The sequence below is a fragment of the Oryctolagus cuniculus genome, chromosome 5 (genome assembly GCF_964237555.1).
Source record: "Oryctolagus cuniculus chromosome 5, mOryCun1.1, whole genome shotgun sequence".
Classification (NCBI taxonomy): Eukaryota; Metazoa; Chordata; class Mammalia; order Lagomorpha; family Leporidae; genus Oryctolagus; species Oryctolagus cuniculus.
The window spans coordinates 125,956,218-125,972,845 of record NC_091436.1 but is presented as its reverse complement, the minus strand read 5'-3'; the positions used below and the strand labels follow the sequence as shown (position 1 = coordinate 125,972,845).

The following is a 16,628-nucleotide window of genomic DNA, read 5'->3' as shown; positions in this document are numbered from 1 at the left end:
CCTCCAAAGCGCAGGGGCCTGCGGCGCTGAGGGCCTCAGAGCTCCTAGCCGGGCCAGCGCCCTGCTCCCTGCTCCAAGGCCGCTGCTGGCCCCCTACCCGCCGCCCGCTTTATCCCACATCTCCTCTGCCCGGGAGCACCCCCCCCCCCGGCTCTGCCCACAGCTCCCCATGCCCCTGCCCCACCCCCCCCGCCTCAGCCTCCGTGCAGCCAGCGGGTAGGGGCAGCAGGCAGGCTGGAGGCAGCCAGCCAGCAGCAGGCAGGAGCCAGCAGATCGAGCCAGTCCGGCAGGCAGGCAGTGAGCGCTGAGAAAGGCAGGAAGCTCACCAGGTCAGCACTGCCACCACCTGCTTCCCCAGGCCCTGCCCAGGTGTGGTGGGCTCCCCACCCAAGCTCAGCCGGCACCCATAAGGTGCTGCTGCCCCCCCCCCGTCCTCCCCTCTCATTCCCGATGTCCCTCTTCCCTGTAGTCTTCCTCCTTCTCCCACCCCTCTCTTTCCCTCTGTGCTCCCCAACCCTTCCCTTTCCATGCCTCCCCGCCATTTCCACTCCCTCTCCCCCTCCCAGAGCTCCCGTAACTGCTGCCAGCTCAGCAGGGGCTAGGGTGGCCGTGGGTGGGACGGGCAACCCCTGCTTGCCCCGGTCCTGACCCAGTTCCTCTGTGTACTGCGTGGCCTGCAGGGATGATGAGATCCGGGACAAGTGTGGGGGCGATGCCGTGCACTACCTGTCCTTCCAGCGGCACATCATCGGGTTGCTGGTCGTCGTGGGCGTCCTCTCCGTGGGCATCGTGCTGCCTGTCAACTTCTCAGGGGACCTGCTGGGTCAGCGAAGGCCTAGGGTGGCTGGGGCGGGGGGTCACGTGCGCTGCCCACCCCCCATCATCCTGTCCCTCTCTTCCCTCCCCAGAGAACAATGCCTACAGCTTTGGGAGAACCACCATTGCCAACTTGAAATCAGGGTGAGGTTGGGAAGCTGGGCCGTGGGGTCCAGGTGGGGCCCCGATGGGGCCAGGGTCTCAGCTGTAACTTCATGGTGGGGTGGGGGACAGACAGCTGGGGTTGCAGAGAGAACAGGTGGATCCCCTGATGTGGCCAGTTAGAGAAGAGGAGGGTACAGCCTCTGGCCAGGGGAACATGCTATAGCCTGTGGGTGGACCAAGAAGAGGAGCCCTCGTGGGGACACCGCGTTTGGCAGGGAACGATCTTGGGGCTTTGAGGGGAGGGTGAGGCCTGCCACGGCAGGCTGGTGGCAGTGAGGGCCCACGTGTGCACCAAGGGTTTAGCGCCGGGCGGCTGCGGTGTCTTGAGTGTGTTCCAGCCCCAGCGGCGCCCCTGTGCCCCCAGGAACAACCTGCTGTGGCTGCACACCTCCTTTGCCTTCCTGTACCTGCTGCTCACCGTCTACAGCATGCGCCGACACACCTCCAAGATGCGCTACAAGGAGGACGATCTGGTGAGTGAGGCAAGGCCCAGGGGAGTCAGGCCAGCGGGCTGTGAACCCTGGCTCCGCCGCGCAGAAGCTCCTGTCCTGCCAGGTACATAACCCGCCCCGCCCCACCCCCGCCACTCAAGCCTCAGGTTCCTCACCTGTGAGATGGGAGGACAGCAGCCCCCCCCCCCCCCGCCAGGTGGCTGGGAAGGTGTGCGGGGCGAGAGTGGAGGCAGCTGTGCTGTGCTTGGCGCTCGGGCAGTGGCCATGGCTGATAGTATGGCAGCGGCACCTCCCCCCTCTCTGCTGGATCACTCACCAAGTCCAAGTCCACGCCAGCCACTGCACTGGGGGGTCAGGATCTAAGGATGGAGAGGAGGCCCGTGGCATCCCCTCCGTAACCCAAGGGGCCGTCTCATTGGGCTCACTGCCTGGTTTCCTCCCCGCTTCCCCTGGGACCTGGCACTCCCCCCCCACACACAAGGCCCCCTCCCAGCCCCTCCCCGCAGCCTCTGACACCTCTGGGCTTGAGCTCCAGGAAGGCAAACCCCACTCCCACCCCGTGCCCACCCAGGTCAAGCGGACCCTCTTCATCAACGGCATCTCCAAATACGCCGAGTCGGAGAAGATCAAGAAGCACTTCGAGTGAGTAAGCTCAGGCCCTGCAAATCCACCTTTGTCTTTGAACCCCAAGGACAGTGTCGCCCTCCTCTGACTCCTGGGGTCTGCGGCAGGGACGGAGAATAGATGAAGGAAGAAATCCCTAATTTCCCACTGCGCGTGCGCTTGGGCTGGGTGCCAGTCCCTTTAAGAACAGGAGGACCGTGACAGAAACGTACTCCCTCCTCCCGGCCCGGCCTGGGTCACACGTTGTTGGCTCAGGTCTGTGGGGGATACAAGGCTTCCCCAGGGTTCCCGTGCCTTCTGGAGAGGGTGTGCAGACTGATTGGTGCCCTGGACCGTGAGTTGGGCAGAAACCAGAGAAAAGGCAAGGGAGAGGCAACTCCCCTGGTCAGCACCCACAGGTGGGGCAGTGGGGGAGAGGGCTCCCTCGGGGACGTGCAGGGACAGTCTTTGTGCAGGATCGGGCTGTGCCGCACGTTCGTGTCTTAGCTTGGCAAGGCTTCTCGGGTGTGGTTAGTCGTGAGTCACGTGGGGCGTTCTGGGACCAAGACGTGAGTGCTTGCGGGGAGCCTCGGGGTTCATGGTGTGCAGATCTGTTTGAAGGGTCTGGCCAGTGTCACCATCAGGGGAGCTGGTGATCTGCATCAGGGCTCGGGCTGATCAGAAGCAAGCTTTAGTCTGAGTTCCCCGCCGGCTGTCTGAGCTCAGCCACTGTCCTACAGCAGGCCCTCTGAGATGGAATCAGAGACAGAGCTTGAGCAGGGCGGGGGTCAGGGGCTGGTCAGGGTCACACTCCAGAGCCCTGTGCATCAAGAGGAAGGACACCCAGTCTCACGGCATGCATGCATTGGTCATCTCCGTGCCAGGCGTCAGTGAACGGAAAACAACTCTACTGGCATGCGGTTAACATGACAGCTGTCAAAGTTAGCTCGTCCAGGGCGGCCGTTTGGCCAGGAGTCAGGCAGCTGATTGGCGTGCCCATTTCCCCTATCAGAGTGCCTGCCCTGCTCCCAACCCACTTCCACTGCCTGTAGCACTGATGGCTCAAGTAGCTGGGTCCCGACCACCCATCTGGGAGGCCTGGGTTTGTAGCCGTGGCTTTGACCCTGGGTCAGCCCTGACTGTGGTGGGCATTTGGGGCATACACAAATTAGAAAAGAAATGCACATCTCTGTTTCTCTCTCTCTCTGTTTCTCTCTCTCTCTCTTTCTTTCTCCTACTCCATCACTCTGCCTCTCAAAAAAAAAAAAAATAGTGATAATGGGGTCTCCATGTGTTGTGCTGGGTTAAGCCTCTACCTACAATGTCAGCATCCCATATGGGCACTGGTTCAAGTCCCAGCTACTCTCCTTCCAATCCAATTCCCACTAATATGCCTGGGAAAGCAGCGGGTCTGTTTGAGGAGCTGGTCAGTAGATCAGGGCCCCTGATCATGTACTTGGGTCTCTGCACCCCAGCTGGGAGACCTGGATGGAATTCAGGTCTGGCCCAGCTTCAGCCTGGCCCAGCTCTAGTTGTTTTAGCCACTGGGGGAATGAACCAGCGGGTAGAAGATCTCTCTCTGTAACCCTGCCTTTCAAATAAATAAATCAATCTTTAAAAAAGTTAGTGATAAGCATTTGGCATTAAGTTAAGTTACTACATGGGATGCCCACATCCCATGTCAGAGTGCCTGGGTTCTTTTCCCATCCAACTCCCTACTAATGCCCACCCTCAGGGGCAGCAGGTGATGGCTCAAGTACTTGGGTCCCACCTGGGAGACACAGATGGAGTTCCTGGCTCCTGGCTTTGACCTGATGCAGCCCTAGTTACTGTGGGCATTTGGGGAATGAACCAGCAGATGGGGGACCTTTCTCTGTATCTCTCTGCCTTTAAAAAAAAAGATTTATTTATTTATTTTGAAAGTGTTAGAGAGAGAGAAAGACAGAGAGCACTTCCATCCATTGGTCCACACCCCAGATGGCTGCAACAGCCAGGACTGAGCCAGGCCAAAGCCAGGAGCCAAGAGATTCACCCAGGTTTCCCATGTGGGTGTAGGTGCCCAAGCAGTTGGGCCATCCTCCACTGCCTTCCCAGGCACATTAGCAGAGAGCTGGATTGGAAGTGGAGCAGCTGGGACTTGAACTGGCATCCATATGGGATCCCAGTGTTGCAGGCAGCAGCTTTACCCACTATGCCACAGCACCAGCCCTCTCTCTTTTGTTTAATACATTAAAACAAATAATTAGGGGCTGGCTTTGTAGCACAGCAGATTAAGCTACTGCTTGCAAACTAGCATCCCATATTGGAGTGTGGTTTCAGTACCAGCTGCTCTGCTTCCAATCCAGCTCCCTGCTAATGCGCTTGGGAAGGCAGCAGGAGATGGCCCAAGTGCTGGACCCCTGCCACCCATCTAGGAGATCAGGATAGGGTTCCTGGCTCCTGACTCCTGGCACCTGGCTTGAGCCTTGCCCAGACCTGGCTGTTATAGCCATTTGGGAGTCAACCAGTGGACAGAAGATATCTCTCTCTCTCTCTCTCTCTCTCTCTCTCTCTCTCTCTTTGCTCTCCTCTCCCTCTTTCTCTGTCTCTCTGTCTTTCAAATAAATAAATAAATCTTTAAAAAGAATAAATAAATAATCTAAAGGTGAACTTTCGGCCGGCGCCGCGGCTCACTAGGCTAATCCTCCACCTTGCAGCGCTGGCACACCGGGTTCTAGCCCCGGTCGGGGCGCCGGATTCTGTCCCAGTTGCCCCTCTTCCAGGCCAGCTCTCTGCTGTGGCCAGGGGAGTGCAGTGGAGGATGGCCCAAGTACTTGGGCCCTGCACCCCATGGGAGACCAGGAGAAGCACCTGGCTCCTGCCATTGGATCAGCGAGGAGCGCCGGCTGCGGTGGCCATTGGAGGGTGAACCAAAGGCAAAGGAAGATCTTTCTCTCTGTCTCTCTCTCTCACTGTCCACTCTGCCTGTCCCAAAAAAAAAAAAAAAAAAAAAAAAAAAAAAAAAAAAAAGTGAACTTTCTTGAGACCCCATTTAAAATAAAGAAAAATTTTTAAACAGTTCTTTTTTAATTTGAAAATCAGAGTCAGAGAGAGAGAGGGAGAGACAGAGAAATCTTCCATCCACTTTTCACTCCCCAAATGGCCATAGCAGCCAGGGCTGGGCCAGGCAGGAGCCAGGAGCTTCCAAGTGCAGAGGATAAAGCGCTTGGACCGTCTTCTGGTACTTTCCCAGCCGCATTAGCAAGGAGATGGATCAGAAGTGGGGCAGCCAGGACTCAAACCAGCCTCCATATGGGATGCCAACACTGCACACAGTGGCTAAACCCTCTGTGTCATTCTGCTGGCCCCAAAATAGGAGGTTTTGTGTTTTTTTTCAATGGATTGATTTATTTATTTGAAAGGCAGAATTACAGAGAGAGATCTTCCATCTGCTTGTTCACTCCCCAAATGGCCACAACAGCCAGGGCTAGGCCAGGCTGAAGCCAGAAACCAGGAGCTTCATCTAGGTCTCCCACATGGGTGCAGGGGCCCAAAGACTTGGGCCATTTTCTGCTGCTCTCCTAGGCCATTAGCAGGGAGCTGGATTGAAAGTGGAGCAGCTGGAACTCAGACCAGCGCCCATGTGGGGTGCCAGCATCACGGGTGGTAGCTTAACCTAACTATGCCACAATGCCAGCCCCAGTAAATCCATTTTAGAAATCAAATACAGCTTAGATTACCCACTATGGCTCAGCAGGTTAGGCTGCCACCTGCAACATGGGCATCCCATATCAGAGCACTGACTTGAGTCCTCCACTTTTGATCATGCTCCCTGCTAATGAACCTTGGAAGGCAGCAGAAGATGGCTCCAGTGCTTGGTCCCCTGTCATTCACACTCATATAGGAAACCAGCCTGGCCCAGCCTCAGCTGTTGTGACCATTTGGATAAAGAACCAGTGGATGGAAGATCTTTCTTGCTCTCTCTCTCTCTCTCTCTCTCTCTCTCTGTGTGTGTGTGTGTGTGTGTGTATGTCTCTCCCTGTCACTCTGCCTTTATAATAAATAAATCCTTCTTGGCAATTAGATTATCCTGGGTCAGCATGAGAGACCTCTCTGGGATCTTTTTTGGGCTTCAAGCTATAATCAGCGTGGGGCACTCTCGGTCAGCTTTAGCAGCGTGTGCTCAGAATTAGGTGACAGCTTAATATTACTGTTAGAGGTCGGCATCTGGGGGAGCAGTAAAGGCACCATTTGGGATGTCCACATCCCATATCAGAGCATCCGGGTTCAAGTCCTGGCGCTGCTTCTCATTTTAGCTTTGGCAGTGGTCCTGGTTGTTGTGTATATTTGGGAAGGGTGCCAACCAATGGGAGATAGATCTCTCTCCCTCTCCTTCTCCTTCTCCCTCTCCCTCTCCCTCTCCCTCTCCCTCTCCCTCTCCTCTCCCTCTCCTTCTCCCTCTCCCCCACTCCCTGCCTCCCTCTCCCTCTCCTCTCCCTCTCCTTCTCCCTCTCCCTCTCCTTCTCCCTCTCCCTCTCCCTCTCCCTCTCCTCTCCCTCTCCTTCTCCCTCTCCCCCACTCCCTGCCTCCCTCTCCCTCTCCTCTCCCTCTCCTTCTCCCTCTCCCTCTCCTTCTCCCTCTCCCCCACTCCCTGCCTCCCTCTCCCTCTCTCTCTCCCTCTCCCCCCTCTCTCCCTCCCTGCCTCCCTCCCTCTCCCCCCTCTCTCTCCCTCCCTCTCCCCCCTCTCTCTCCCTCCCTGCCTCCCTCCCTCTTCCTCCCTCTCCCTCCCTCTCCCTCCCTCTCCCTCCCCCTCCCTCCCCCTCTCCCTCCCCCCCATGCATGTGTGTCTGTCTGTCTGTCTCTATCTGCTTTCCAAATAAAAATAAACACACATTACAGTGTAATTGAAATCAGTTGCCAGCTTGTACCAAAAGTCTGTTCTTTTAATTCAGATATCTCATGAGCACCTATCGTGGGCTACACTGGGTGGACGCTGGGGCAAGCCCTGCGTAGAGAGGCCGACAGTGAACAAAGGAACTGCTGACAGACACTGAGTCACGTGGAGGCACTGGGGAGGAAACCAGAGCAGGGCAGGGGCGCAGTGAGGGGTCAGGCAGGGCTGCTCTTTCCCGTGGCGGGGGCAGGGGCGCGGCACTGCCCAGTGCAGTGAGGAGCCGACTCTGCCGGTCAGCCTCCCCTTCGTTCAGCACCCGCCTTTTGGGTGCCCGCTGTGTGCCTCGTGCCCGGGAGACAGGAGGCTTGCACCTGAGCCCTGTCCTTGAGCTCATAGTTTCAGCTGTCGGTGTCAGGGGTTGGTCTGCCGTTTTGTTTAGGAAAGGGTCCAGCAGTGCGCCTCTAAGCGGGGTGAGGGGGACTGTGGTCCCAGCTGGAGTTGGGGAGCAGTGGGGTACGCATGATGGAAGACTTGTTTCATTGGTCCATTCGTTGAGCACGTTGTTTTGTTATTTTTCTTAATATTTATTTACTTATTCGAAAGGCAGAGTTAGAGAGATCTTTCATGTGCTGGTTCACTTCCCAAATGGCCACAATGGCCAGGGCTGGGCCAGGCCGAAGCAGAAACCTAGAACTCCATCTGGGTCTCCCACATGGGCGGCAGGGGCTCAGGTATTTAGACCATCTTTGCTGCTTTCCCAGATGTGTTAGCAGGGAGCTGGATGGGAAGTGGAGCAGCCAGGACTGGAACCTGCGCTCGTATGGGATGCCGGTGTCGCAGGCAGCAGCTTAACCTGCTGCACCCCAGCACCAGCCGCAGCACCTGTTTTCTTGAGCACCTAATGTGTGCGAGCCATTGGGACAGGCCTGGGTGTGCAGTGATGAGCAGGAAGCAGCCTCGTCCTCCGGGAGCTGCTGGGCCTGCAGTGTTAGGCAGGGCCCGTGGTCTGTCCGGATGAGGGGACAGCCTGTGGGGAGGCTTAGGGGCTGGATGGGTCGGGTGTTGCAAATTAGAGACGAGTCTGGTGACAATGAGGGCTCACCCTTCCAAAAAGGAAACCTAAAGAGGTTTGAGCAGCAGCAGTGTCAGGGAAAGGTGTGTAGCCCCCAGGAAGGACATTTGCAAGGCCCCCATCCCAGATGTAACTGTCTAAGTTCTCGTGGGTTTCTGAGTGCATCTCCTAATTCAGAACCATGTGTTGTGCATCGTTTGTGCTTGGGAATCCTTCGTTAAAATGTCCAATACAATGTGCAGCCAAGGGGGCTCAGTCGAGATTTGGAGTTAGGATCAAGAGTGTGTGATTGGATGGAAAAAGTCCCTGCCAGATCAGTCTCAAGTCAAGGCACGGGTCACTCTCAGCTCGGGGTTAAGGCGTCAGCCTTGGGCCTGGGTTATGGATCTAAGTGTGAGTCTCAGGTCAGGATTCAGGATCAGTGTGTGGTGTGCCTGGGGCCCGGGTTAGGGAGAGCTCGTTCTACAGGCAAGGCTGTGGCTTGGTTGGCGTTACTCAGTGGTCAAGGCTAAGTGCTGGGAACAGGGTTAAGGGAGCAGCAGCCAGTGACTAGAAGCAGCTCTTCTGCACCTAAAGTCCTCAGCCCTGGCCGGGAATCTGCCCACAGCCATGGCTGGCTGGCTGGCCCCAGGCGGTGTCCTCCCACGTCCAAGCCCAGCAGCTCCCGCTGCCCTTACAGTCCCCTGGCCCCCGTGCACCCGCTGCCTGCTCAGATGAGCAGGAGGTGGGATTGCAGAGTGTCCACCTTGGGCCACTCTCGTTTTTGTAGACTGAGAAAGAGGGAGCTGGGTTTGGGGCAGGGCAGGTGGTGGGGTCCCCGTGGAACGTGACTGCTGGGCTGTGTTTCAGGGAGGCCTACCCCAACTGCACGGTGCTGGAAGCCCGTCCCTGTTACAACGTGGCTCGCCTTATGTTCCTCGATGCAGAGAGGTAATGGGGCTGGGGGCAGCCGTGGCTGGCCCTGAGGGTCCCGTGCCCACGGGGGAACGTGGCACCCTTTCCAGGGGGTTCCCAGAGCATCTGGTTTCAGTTCTACCCTGGAGTGCATGTTAATTCAGCTCTGGACAAAGCAAAACCTGGAGGTTGAGTCTGTGGCCACAGTCCCACTGGCTCCGAGGGCGTACCCTTTCTTGCTGCAGTATGATAAACTGAGGGTAGACTATAGGAAGAACCCCAGGGCCCCTGAGGGATGGGTGAGGAGGCCCTGGGGTAGGCGCGTGTCTGAAACGTGTCCTAAGCGAATCCCAGAACAAGACAGTCCCTTTCTTGGGGAGTGGGCCAGGTGACTGCCAGGCTGGGCTCCCTGTCTGTCCTCCTGGCCGGGTGGTAGGTGACGGGGCACCTGGGTCCCACAGGAAGAAGGCGGAGAGGGGGAAGCTCTACTTCACCAACCTGCAGAGCAAGGAGAACGTGCCCACCATGATCAACCCCAAGCCCTGCGGCCACCTCTGCTGCTGCGTGGTGCGAGGCTGTGAGCAGGTAGGACACGGCCTGGCTGCGGGGCTCTGGCAGCCCTGACAGGTGTGGGGAGGAGTCAGACAGGCCCTGGGCAGTCAGGGCCCCTCCCCTCTGGTGGAGCCCATCCCACAATGCTAGGAGCAACACACACACACACACACACACACACGCACGCACAGTGGCGAGCCAAAGGCAGGCTGAACTCCCTGGGAGACAAGGCTGGGACCCTGGTCCCAGAAGCTCTGCTTCCCACGGCCGGCTTTGTCCCTGTCCCTACAGTGGCCAGGTTGTCAAACCCCGAGTTGGAAGAGGTCAGCTCTGAGCACGGCAGGTTTCTTCCCTGCTCCATAGCTCAGTTTCCTTGTCCATGAGATGGGGGGGGGATTGTACCTGCCTTGGGAGGTTGTGCGCGTTAAGTGGGTTGGACTACGGGGGCGGGCAGGCACGGGTGGGCGTTGGCTGGGTGCCGCGGTGCCTGAGCCCGAGCCCTCCGTGCCGTGGCAGGTGGAAGCCATTGAGTACTACACGAAGCTGGAGCAGAGGCTGAAGGAGGACTATAAGCGGGAGAAGGAGAAGGTGAACGAGAAGCCTCTGGGCATGGCCTTTGTCACCTTCCACAATGAGACCATCACCGCCATGTGAGCCCCCGCCCAGCCCTCGTCCCAGCCCCCGAGCAGCCCGCCCAGGCTCCCGCGGTCCGCAGTGGGGACCCCTGGCCGTGCCACGGTAACCAGTGCCCGTCCCCCAGCATCCTCAAGGACTTCAACGTGTGCAAGTGCCAGGGCTGCGCGTGCCGCGGGGAGCCGCGCGCCTCCTCCTGCAGCGAGTCCCTGCACATCTCCAACTGGACCGTGTCCTACGCCCCCGACCCCCAGAATATCTACTGGTGAGCGCTCGGGGGTGCCGGGCCTGGGGAGGACAGGGAGGTCCCAGGTGTCTCGGGACCAGCTGGGCCCTTGAACCCCACCCCGAGTGACCGCCTCCCCTGCCTTCCCAGGGAGCACCTCTCTATCCGTGGCTTCATCTGGTGGCTGCGCTGCCTGGTCATCAACGTCGTCCTCTTCATCCTCCTCTTCTTCCTCACTACCCCGGCCATCATCATCACCACCATGGACAAGTTCAACGTCACCAAGCCTGTGGAGTACCTCAACGTGAGGCCCACGCCCCATCCCGGCCCCCGTACCGCACCATGACACACATGCACCTGCCTTTTCCTCATCCCTCCCTCTTGCCAGCTAGAAAACGGAAGAGGTGGATCAGGTCCTTGGCTGTTAGACTTACGTTCTGATCCTTATGTCAACACAAGAGCCTAGGCGCCGAGCAGGGCTGTTCTGCAGACAGAAGGGTGGGCCCATGCACCTCCTGGGCACCCTGACAGCTGATCACTAAGTGGCAGTGGCATAACAGATAAGGCCCAGACTGCCCGCCCGGGTCCAAGCCCCTATCCCACTGCTTGCCGGCTGGATAGGCTCCTGAGTCATCTCTTTGCTCATGTGTAAAACAGGTTGATGTTGAGAGGATTAAGGTGTGGGCAGTATACAGTCAGTGCTTGGCACGTAGTAGGTGTTCAGTGCGTGCTATCCGTATCATCCTCTTGGAGCTGTACCCGTGGCCCAGGCACCCGGCCTTGCCCCTGGCCCTCCAGCTAGTCTGAACTTTTTCTTTTCTTTAAAGATTTATTTATTTAAAAGACAGTGTTAGGCAGAGAGAGAGAGAGAATGATATTTTACATCCTCTGGTTCATTCCTCAAATGGCCACAACAGCCAGGACTGGGCCGGGCTGAAGCTAGGAGCTAAGAACTCTCTTTGGGTCTCCCACGTGGGTGCAGGCTTGGACCATCTTCCATTGCCTGCCCAGGCACGTTAGCAGGGAGCTGGATGAGAAGCAGAGCAGCTGGGACTCGTTGGTGCTCAGATATGGGATTAAGCACTGGTTGAATCCACTGTACTGCAAGGCTGGCCCCTGCTCTGGACTTCTGATGTGGGATCTAGCACTCAGTACAGGAGGACAGACAGGCGAAGCGAGCTGGGCCCACGAGCCTGCCCCTACCTGACACATGCCTCTGGGTGCCCCTGCAGAACCCGATCATCACCCAGTTCTTCCCCACCCTGTTGCTGTGGTGCTTCTCGGCCCTGCTGCCCACCATCGTCTACTACTCTGCCTTCTTTGAAGCCCACTGGACACGGTGAGCTTCCTCCATTCCCACCGCACCCCACTGGACACTCTCCCGGGCGTTGACCATCCTCACGCTCCCTGCCCTGGCCAGCCCCAGAGCAGGCAGGGAAGGGACGAGGCCCAGCATCGTCACCTTGGGGAGCCCCCCTCTGCAGGGGACCCTCCTGGGACCCTCCTGCCCTGGTTGGACAGCAGGCGAGGGGGCTGGGCTCCCCTCACCTCTGCCTCTGTGCCCTGTGCCCAGCTCTGGGGAGAACAGGACCACCATGCACAAGTGCTACACCTTCCTCATCTTCATGGTGCTGCTCCTGCCCTCGCTGGGACTGAGCAGGTGAGTTTCAGAGCCGGGGGCATGGGGGCCGCTGCACGGGCAGTGGGGAGCAGCTCAGCTTCCCGGCCTCCTGGGCATCCTGGCCCCTGAGTTACCCGCCCCGTGCCGGGGGAGCTGCCTCCTGCTGCTCCGGCTCCAGCTCCGGCCCCTGCCCCATCTCGCCTCTCCTTCCTCCAGCCTGGACCTCTTCTTCCGCTGGCTCTTTGACAAGAAGTTCTTGGCTGAGGCAGCTATTCGGTTTGAGTGAGTGACCTGGGGAACGAGACACTGCCAGCCCCCACGTGTGGGCAGGAGAAAGCTGCCAGCTTCCCCGAGTGGGGTTGGGCTGGGGTGGGGGTGTGCGCGCATCACAGGGCTGACGGTGTCAGCGCAGGGAAGGCAGCCATGGGTGTCTCGGGTGTGACATGGGCGGGGTCCCTGGGGTCTGAGATGGGCTCCCGTCTGCATGCTGAGCTCACACCGAGGTGTACAGGGGTCCAGGCCGCACTTGGGTTTGTGTAGGCGCCTCCCAGGCTGGTATCCTGGGACCAGCCGTGGGAGTCTGCGATCTCAGGAAGTTGGGGCAGGATCTGCACTGGCATCTCGGTCCTGCTTTGGGAGTGGCTTGGGGGCTCCTAGGGTTAGCCCCGAAGGTCTCTGAATACTTTGGGCTGTCTGGCGAGCTCTTGGCCTCACAACTCTGGCAGTGTCTAGTGGGGGGCACTGGGGAATTGATGGGCACAAGTCTAGGGGGCATCTCTGAAGTGTCGGGCTGGTGCTCAGGTGTGCCATACAGGTCCTTGTGGGCTGCCTTCCCCAGGGGCCCCTGGGAGGCTGAGCTGGGGCACCTTCTTTGGCTGCATAAGGCTCTAGGCCCTCTGCCGTCACCGTGGGCTCGCACGAGGGGTGTCTGGGCATCGGCAGAGGCTCCTGGGCTCCCTGGGGCTTGAAGCTGGGTTGTGCAGCATCTGAGGCACATACTCCGGGGTGATTCTGGGTCCGGGTTCAAGGTGGAGAACCAGCTGGGTGTTGCTGAGGCTGACCCCCTTGCGGGTCTCTGAGGCCTCAGCGCAGTCCTGCAAGCATTCTGGGGACTCTCTCTGTGGGTCTTCACGGGGCCTAGGTGCTGGCTCCTCTGGGCACACTCAGCTATGTCTGTTCCTACTCTGCGTGTCTGGGGCTGACTTTGGAGGTGGTATCTGCTGACGCTGGGGAGGGGCCTGGGACACAGGCGCTTGGGAGCTAGGCCGGGCCGTCAGCGTGGAGGAAGCAGGTGGGGGCAAAGGCGCGGTGTGCTGCTCGCCGGCTGGCAGTGGGCAGGCAGCCTCCAGGTCCCCCAGAGCTGCTGTGCTGGAGCGCCCGGTGCCCGCAGGTGTGTGTTCCTGCCCGACAACGGCGCCTTCTTCGTGAACTACGTCATTGCCTCAGCCTTTATCGGCAACGCCATGGACCTGCTGCGCATCCCAGGCCTGCTCATGTACATGATCCGGCTCTGCCTGGCGCGCTCGGCCGCCGAGAGGCGCAACGTCAAGCGGGTACGGCCGCCTGGGGCCGCAGCGGCCCGCACCGCGCCCCCTGGTGGCCCGACCAGAAGCAGCAGCAGTTAGCCTAGGATGGGTGGGTGGGGTGCACTGAGGCTGCTGGGATTCTGGCCCTGGGCCGTTCCCCGTCTCATCCGGGGCCTCCTCTTCCCATACAGACAGCCATATGTCAACACAGATAACCCTGAAGGCCCCTGCAGTTCTGACAGCCTAGTCCTACATCCTGTTTGTTGGAGGCAGCTCTGTCCTTAACCCTCCACAGGAGCAAGGCCACCCAGCTCTTGGCCCACACCTGCCAATCCCTGAACACACCCCATCCCTGCCCCCTCCTGGACACCTTCTCGGCCACAGCCCCTCTCTCCCCAGCCCCTAGCTCTCTGCTCCCCGTGATTTCTTCCCAGCCCCCCAGCTCCTGGCCCCTTCCCCTCTCCCACCTGCCCTGTCCATCTCCAGTCTGAGCCACCCTCCTGCCCATCTCCCCCCCAGCATCAGGCCTACGAGTTCCAGTTTGGCGCAGCCTACGCTTGGATGATGTGCGTCTTCACGGTGGTCATGACCTACAGTATCACCTGCCCCATCATCGTGCCCTTCGGTAGGCACCGCCGCGCCGGGACCTGGGCCCTGCTCGGGGGGACCCAGGACCTCGCCCGCTCCACTCTAGCAAGGCAGGCCACCCCGAGTGGACAGGGCCCTGGCTGGGAGACCGGCCCCTCCGGTCTCCTGCCTGGTCCCTGGCTCACTCTGGGGCCCCGGCCTGGGGAAGGAGGGGGAGAGCCACGCCAGCTCAGGCTGGACCCGCCCGATGTGCTGAGTCCCCGGGCACGGTCACCCCGCCACAGCCATCCTCGCCCACACCAATGCCTTCACGCCACCAGATGTCTTGAGCACACATCCCACACCCACGGACGTGTCCAGACACTCCACGGGCATCCCAGGGCATATTGGTACACAACCCTAGCGATGCAGGCAGGGCAGGTCTTGCCATAGCTGAACTGAAATGACTTGGGCAAATCTCTCTTCCTTTCTGAAGAAGTTCAATAGAGTTTCTCTTCAACCATCAGCAACCCCTCCAGCCTTTCCCTCTCCCCCAATAACATCCTCACCCCTTAACCAGCCTCCCTGGTTAGCCAAAGGCCCAGGCTCCAAGACTAACCTCCTTAACCCCTTGTGAACCCCCCAGCCCCTTGGCCTGCACGGGAGTGGAATTGGCATTTCATACTCAGCGCGTTTAGGGAGAACAGCTGTAGGGCTCGTGCGGACGCTTGTTGATCCACATGTGTGTTTGCCACAGCGGCAACCCTAACGGGGGCTGCGGCCTAAGGGACTGCAGCGGGGGAGGCAGGAGCTCTGCGCTCTTGCTAAACAGGGCGGGGGCTGGGGCCGCCGCTCCCACCGTCTCTGAAGGTCCAGCCAGCCCGAGGCAGGCACACAGTGGTTCCGAGGTCAGGGCCCGTGTGGCTTCCCCCAGGGCTCATGTACATGCTGCTGAAGCACCTGGTAGACAGGTACAACCTCTACTACGCCTACCTGCCGGCCAAGCTGGACAAGAAGATCCACTCGGGGGCCGTGAACCAGGTGGTGGCCGCGCCCATCCTCTGCCTCTTCTGGCTGCTCTTCTTCTCCACCATGCGCACCGGTGAGGAGCTGGGGGTGGGGGTGCGAGGCAGAGCCACAGCCACACACAGCAGGGGGCCAGAGGGCGCAGGCAGGGGGCCTGGGAGAGGTCAGGGTGAGGCCGGAGCAGGTGGCAGTGTGGAGACTGCGTTCCGGAGGCAGCGGAAGCTGGGGCCCTGAGCCCCTCGGACCAGGCCCAGAGGGGGCACAGCCTCACTTTTCACACCCCCACCCCCAGGGTTCCTAGCCCCCACGTCCATGTTCACCTTCGTCGTCCTGGTCATCACCATCGTCATCTGTCTCTGCCACGTCTGCTTCGGACACTTCAAATACCTCAGTGCCCACAACTACAAGGTGTGGGGGCTACAGCGGGGTGGCTGTGGGTTCCAGAGCCTCCAGGCGGGTGCCGAGGGCTGCGGGCAGGGACACGCCCCCCACTCTCTGCCTCTTTCTGGACCCTCCCAAGATTGAGCACACGGAGACAGATACCGTGGGCCCCAGAAGCAACGGACGGCCCCCCACTGCTGCCGCTGTCCCCAAATCTGCGGTGAGTGCTCCACACCGAGGTCAAGGCTGGGTAGGGGCCCCTCCCCCAGACTCGACCCCAAGGCTGGAAGTCCGAGGGCCGGACCCCAGTGCGGGGGCAGGCAGGGAGAGGCCTGGTTGAGAGCAGATCTCTGCCGGTCCTCTGGGGGCCCTTGCCTGCTCTGCCCTGGTCCCCCAGTCACCCCCACTCACCGCCGCCTCCTTCCTCTCTGCCTTCAGAAATACATCGCTCAGGTGCTGCAGGACTCAGAGGTGGATGGGGATGGGGACGGGGCTCCCGGGAGCTCGGGGGACGAGCCCCCGTCATCCTCGTCCCAGGACGAGGAGCTGATGCCGCCCGAGGGCCTGACGGACACAGACTTCCAGTCCTGTGAGGACAGCCTCCTGGACAACGAGATTCACCAGTAAGGGCAGGGGGGCCCTGGAGGCCGTGCCCTGCCCCGCCCCCGCCCCCCACGGACACTAAAACGCTAATAATTTATTAGATCTAAAATCTAAAGCCCTCCCCAGCCCCTGCTTTCATGACGGTATTTAAACCCGGGGACTTCGCCACTCTCCCCCACCACCGAGGGAGGGCGGGAGGGAGCCCCCCAACCTCAGCGAGGAGCAGCCCCGAGCCGGCCCCGGGGCAAGGAGGGGTGCGCAGGGAGTTCCCCCAGACCAGTACCCCCCACCCTGCTAGGAGCGAGGCCAGGAAAGGGTTAATGAGAGCCAAGAGGGGTACCTGGTACCACGGCTGGAGACCTGGGGGGGGCCCGGTGGATCAGGGGCTGCCACCCCCCCCAGTTCTTTCTTCCCTCAAATCCCCCTGGGATCTGGCTCTCCGGAGAAGCAGAGCCTCCAGCCCCTGGGGATGCATGAGGGGCAAGGGGTGCTGAGCGGGAGGAGGGGTCGCCCAAGCTAGGGGGGACTGGGGTGGGGGGTGGGCATGGCTGACACTGGAAAATGGGTTTTTGCACTTTTTTTTTTTTTTTTTCCTTTAAAATAAAAACAGAAAGAAAA

General features: G+C 59.8%; 1 protein-coding gene across 5 annotated transcripts in view; it reads left to right on the top strand.

Annotated features, from left to right (window-relative positions):
• The window catches only part of TMEM63B (transmembrane protein 63B), a 26,277-nt gene extending 9,649 nt beyond the window's left edge, over positions 1-16,628 (top strand). For all 5 annotated transcript variants that reach the window (XM_070074057.1, XM_070074055.1, XM_070074056.1 and 2 more), the window contains 18 exons: positions 681-823; positions 909-960; positions 1,346-1,454; positions 2,005-2,075; positions 8,831-8,911; positions 9,337-9,460; positions 9,944-10,077; positions 10,188-10,325; positions 10,437-10,590; positions 11,519-11,625; positions 11,860-11,946; positions 12,124-12,189; positions 13,298-13,460; positions 13,953-14,058; positions 14,935-15,102; positions 15,319-15,434; positions 15,547-15,627; positions 15,846-16,628. In XM_070074057.1, the coding sequence (XP_069930158.1) occupies positions 681-823; positions 909-960; positions 1,346-1,454; positions 2,005-2,075; positions 8,831-8,911; positions 9,337-9,460; positions 9,944-10,077; positions 10,188-10,325; positions 10,437-10,590; positions 11,519-11,625; positions 11,860-11,946; positions 12,124-12,189; positions 13,298-13,460; positions 13,953-14,058; positions 14,935-15,102; positions 15,319-15,434; positions 15,547-15,627; positions 15,846-16,034 (2,089 nt within the window). In that variant the 3' untranslated portion in view covers positions 16,035-16,628. The remainder of the gene's footprint in view (positions 1-680; positions 824-908; positions 961-1,345; positions 1,455-2,004; positions 2,076-8,830; positions 8,912-9,336; positions 9,461-9,943; positions 10,078-10,187; positions 10,326-10,436; positions 10,591-11,518; positions 11,626-11,859; positions 11,947-12,123; positions 12,190-13,297; positions 13,461-13,952; positions 14,059-14,934; positions 15,103-15,318; positions 15,435-15,546; positions 15,628-15,845) is intronic.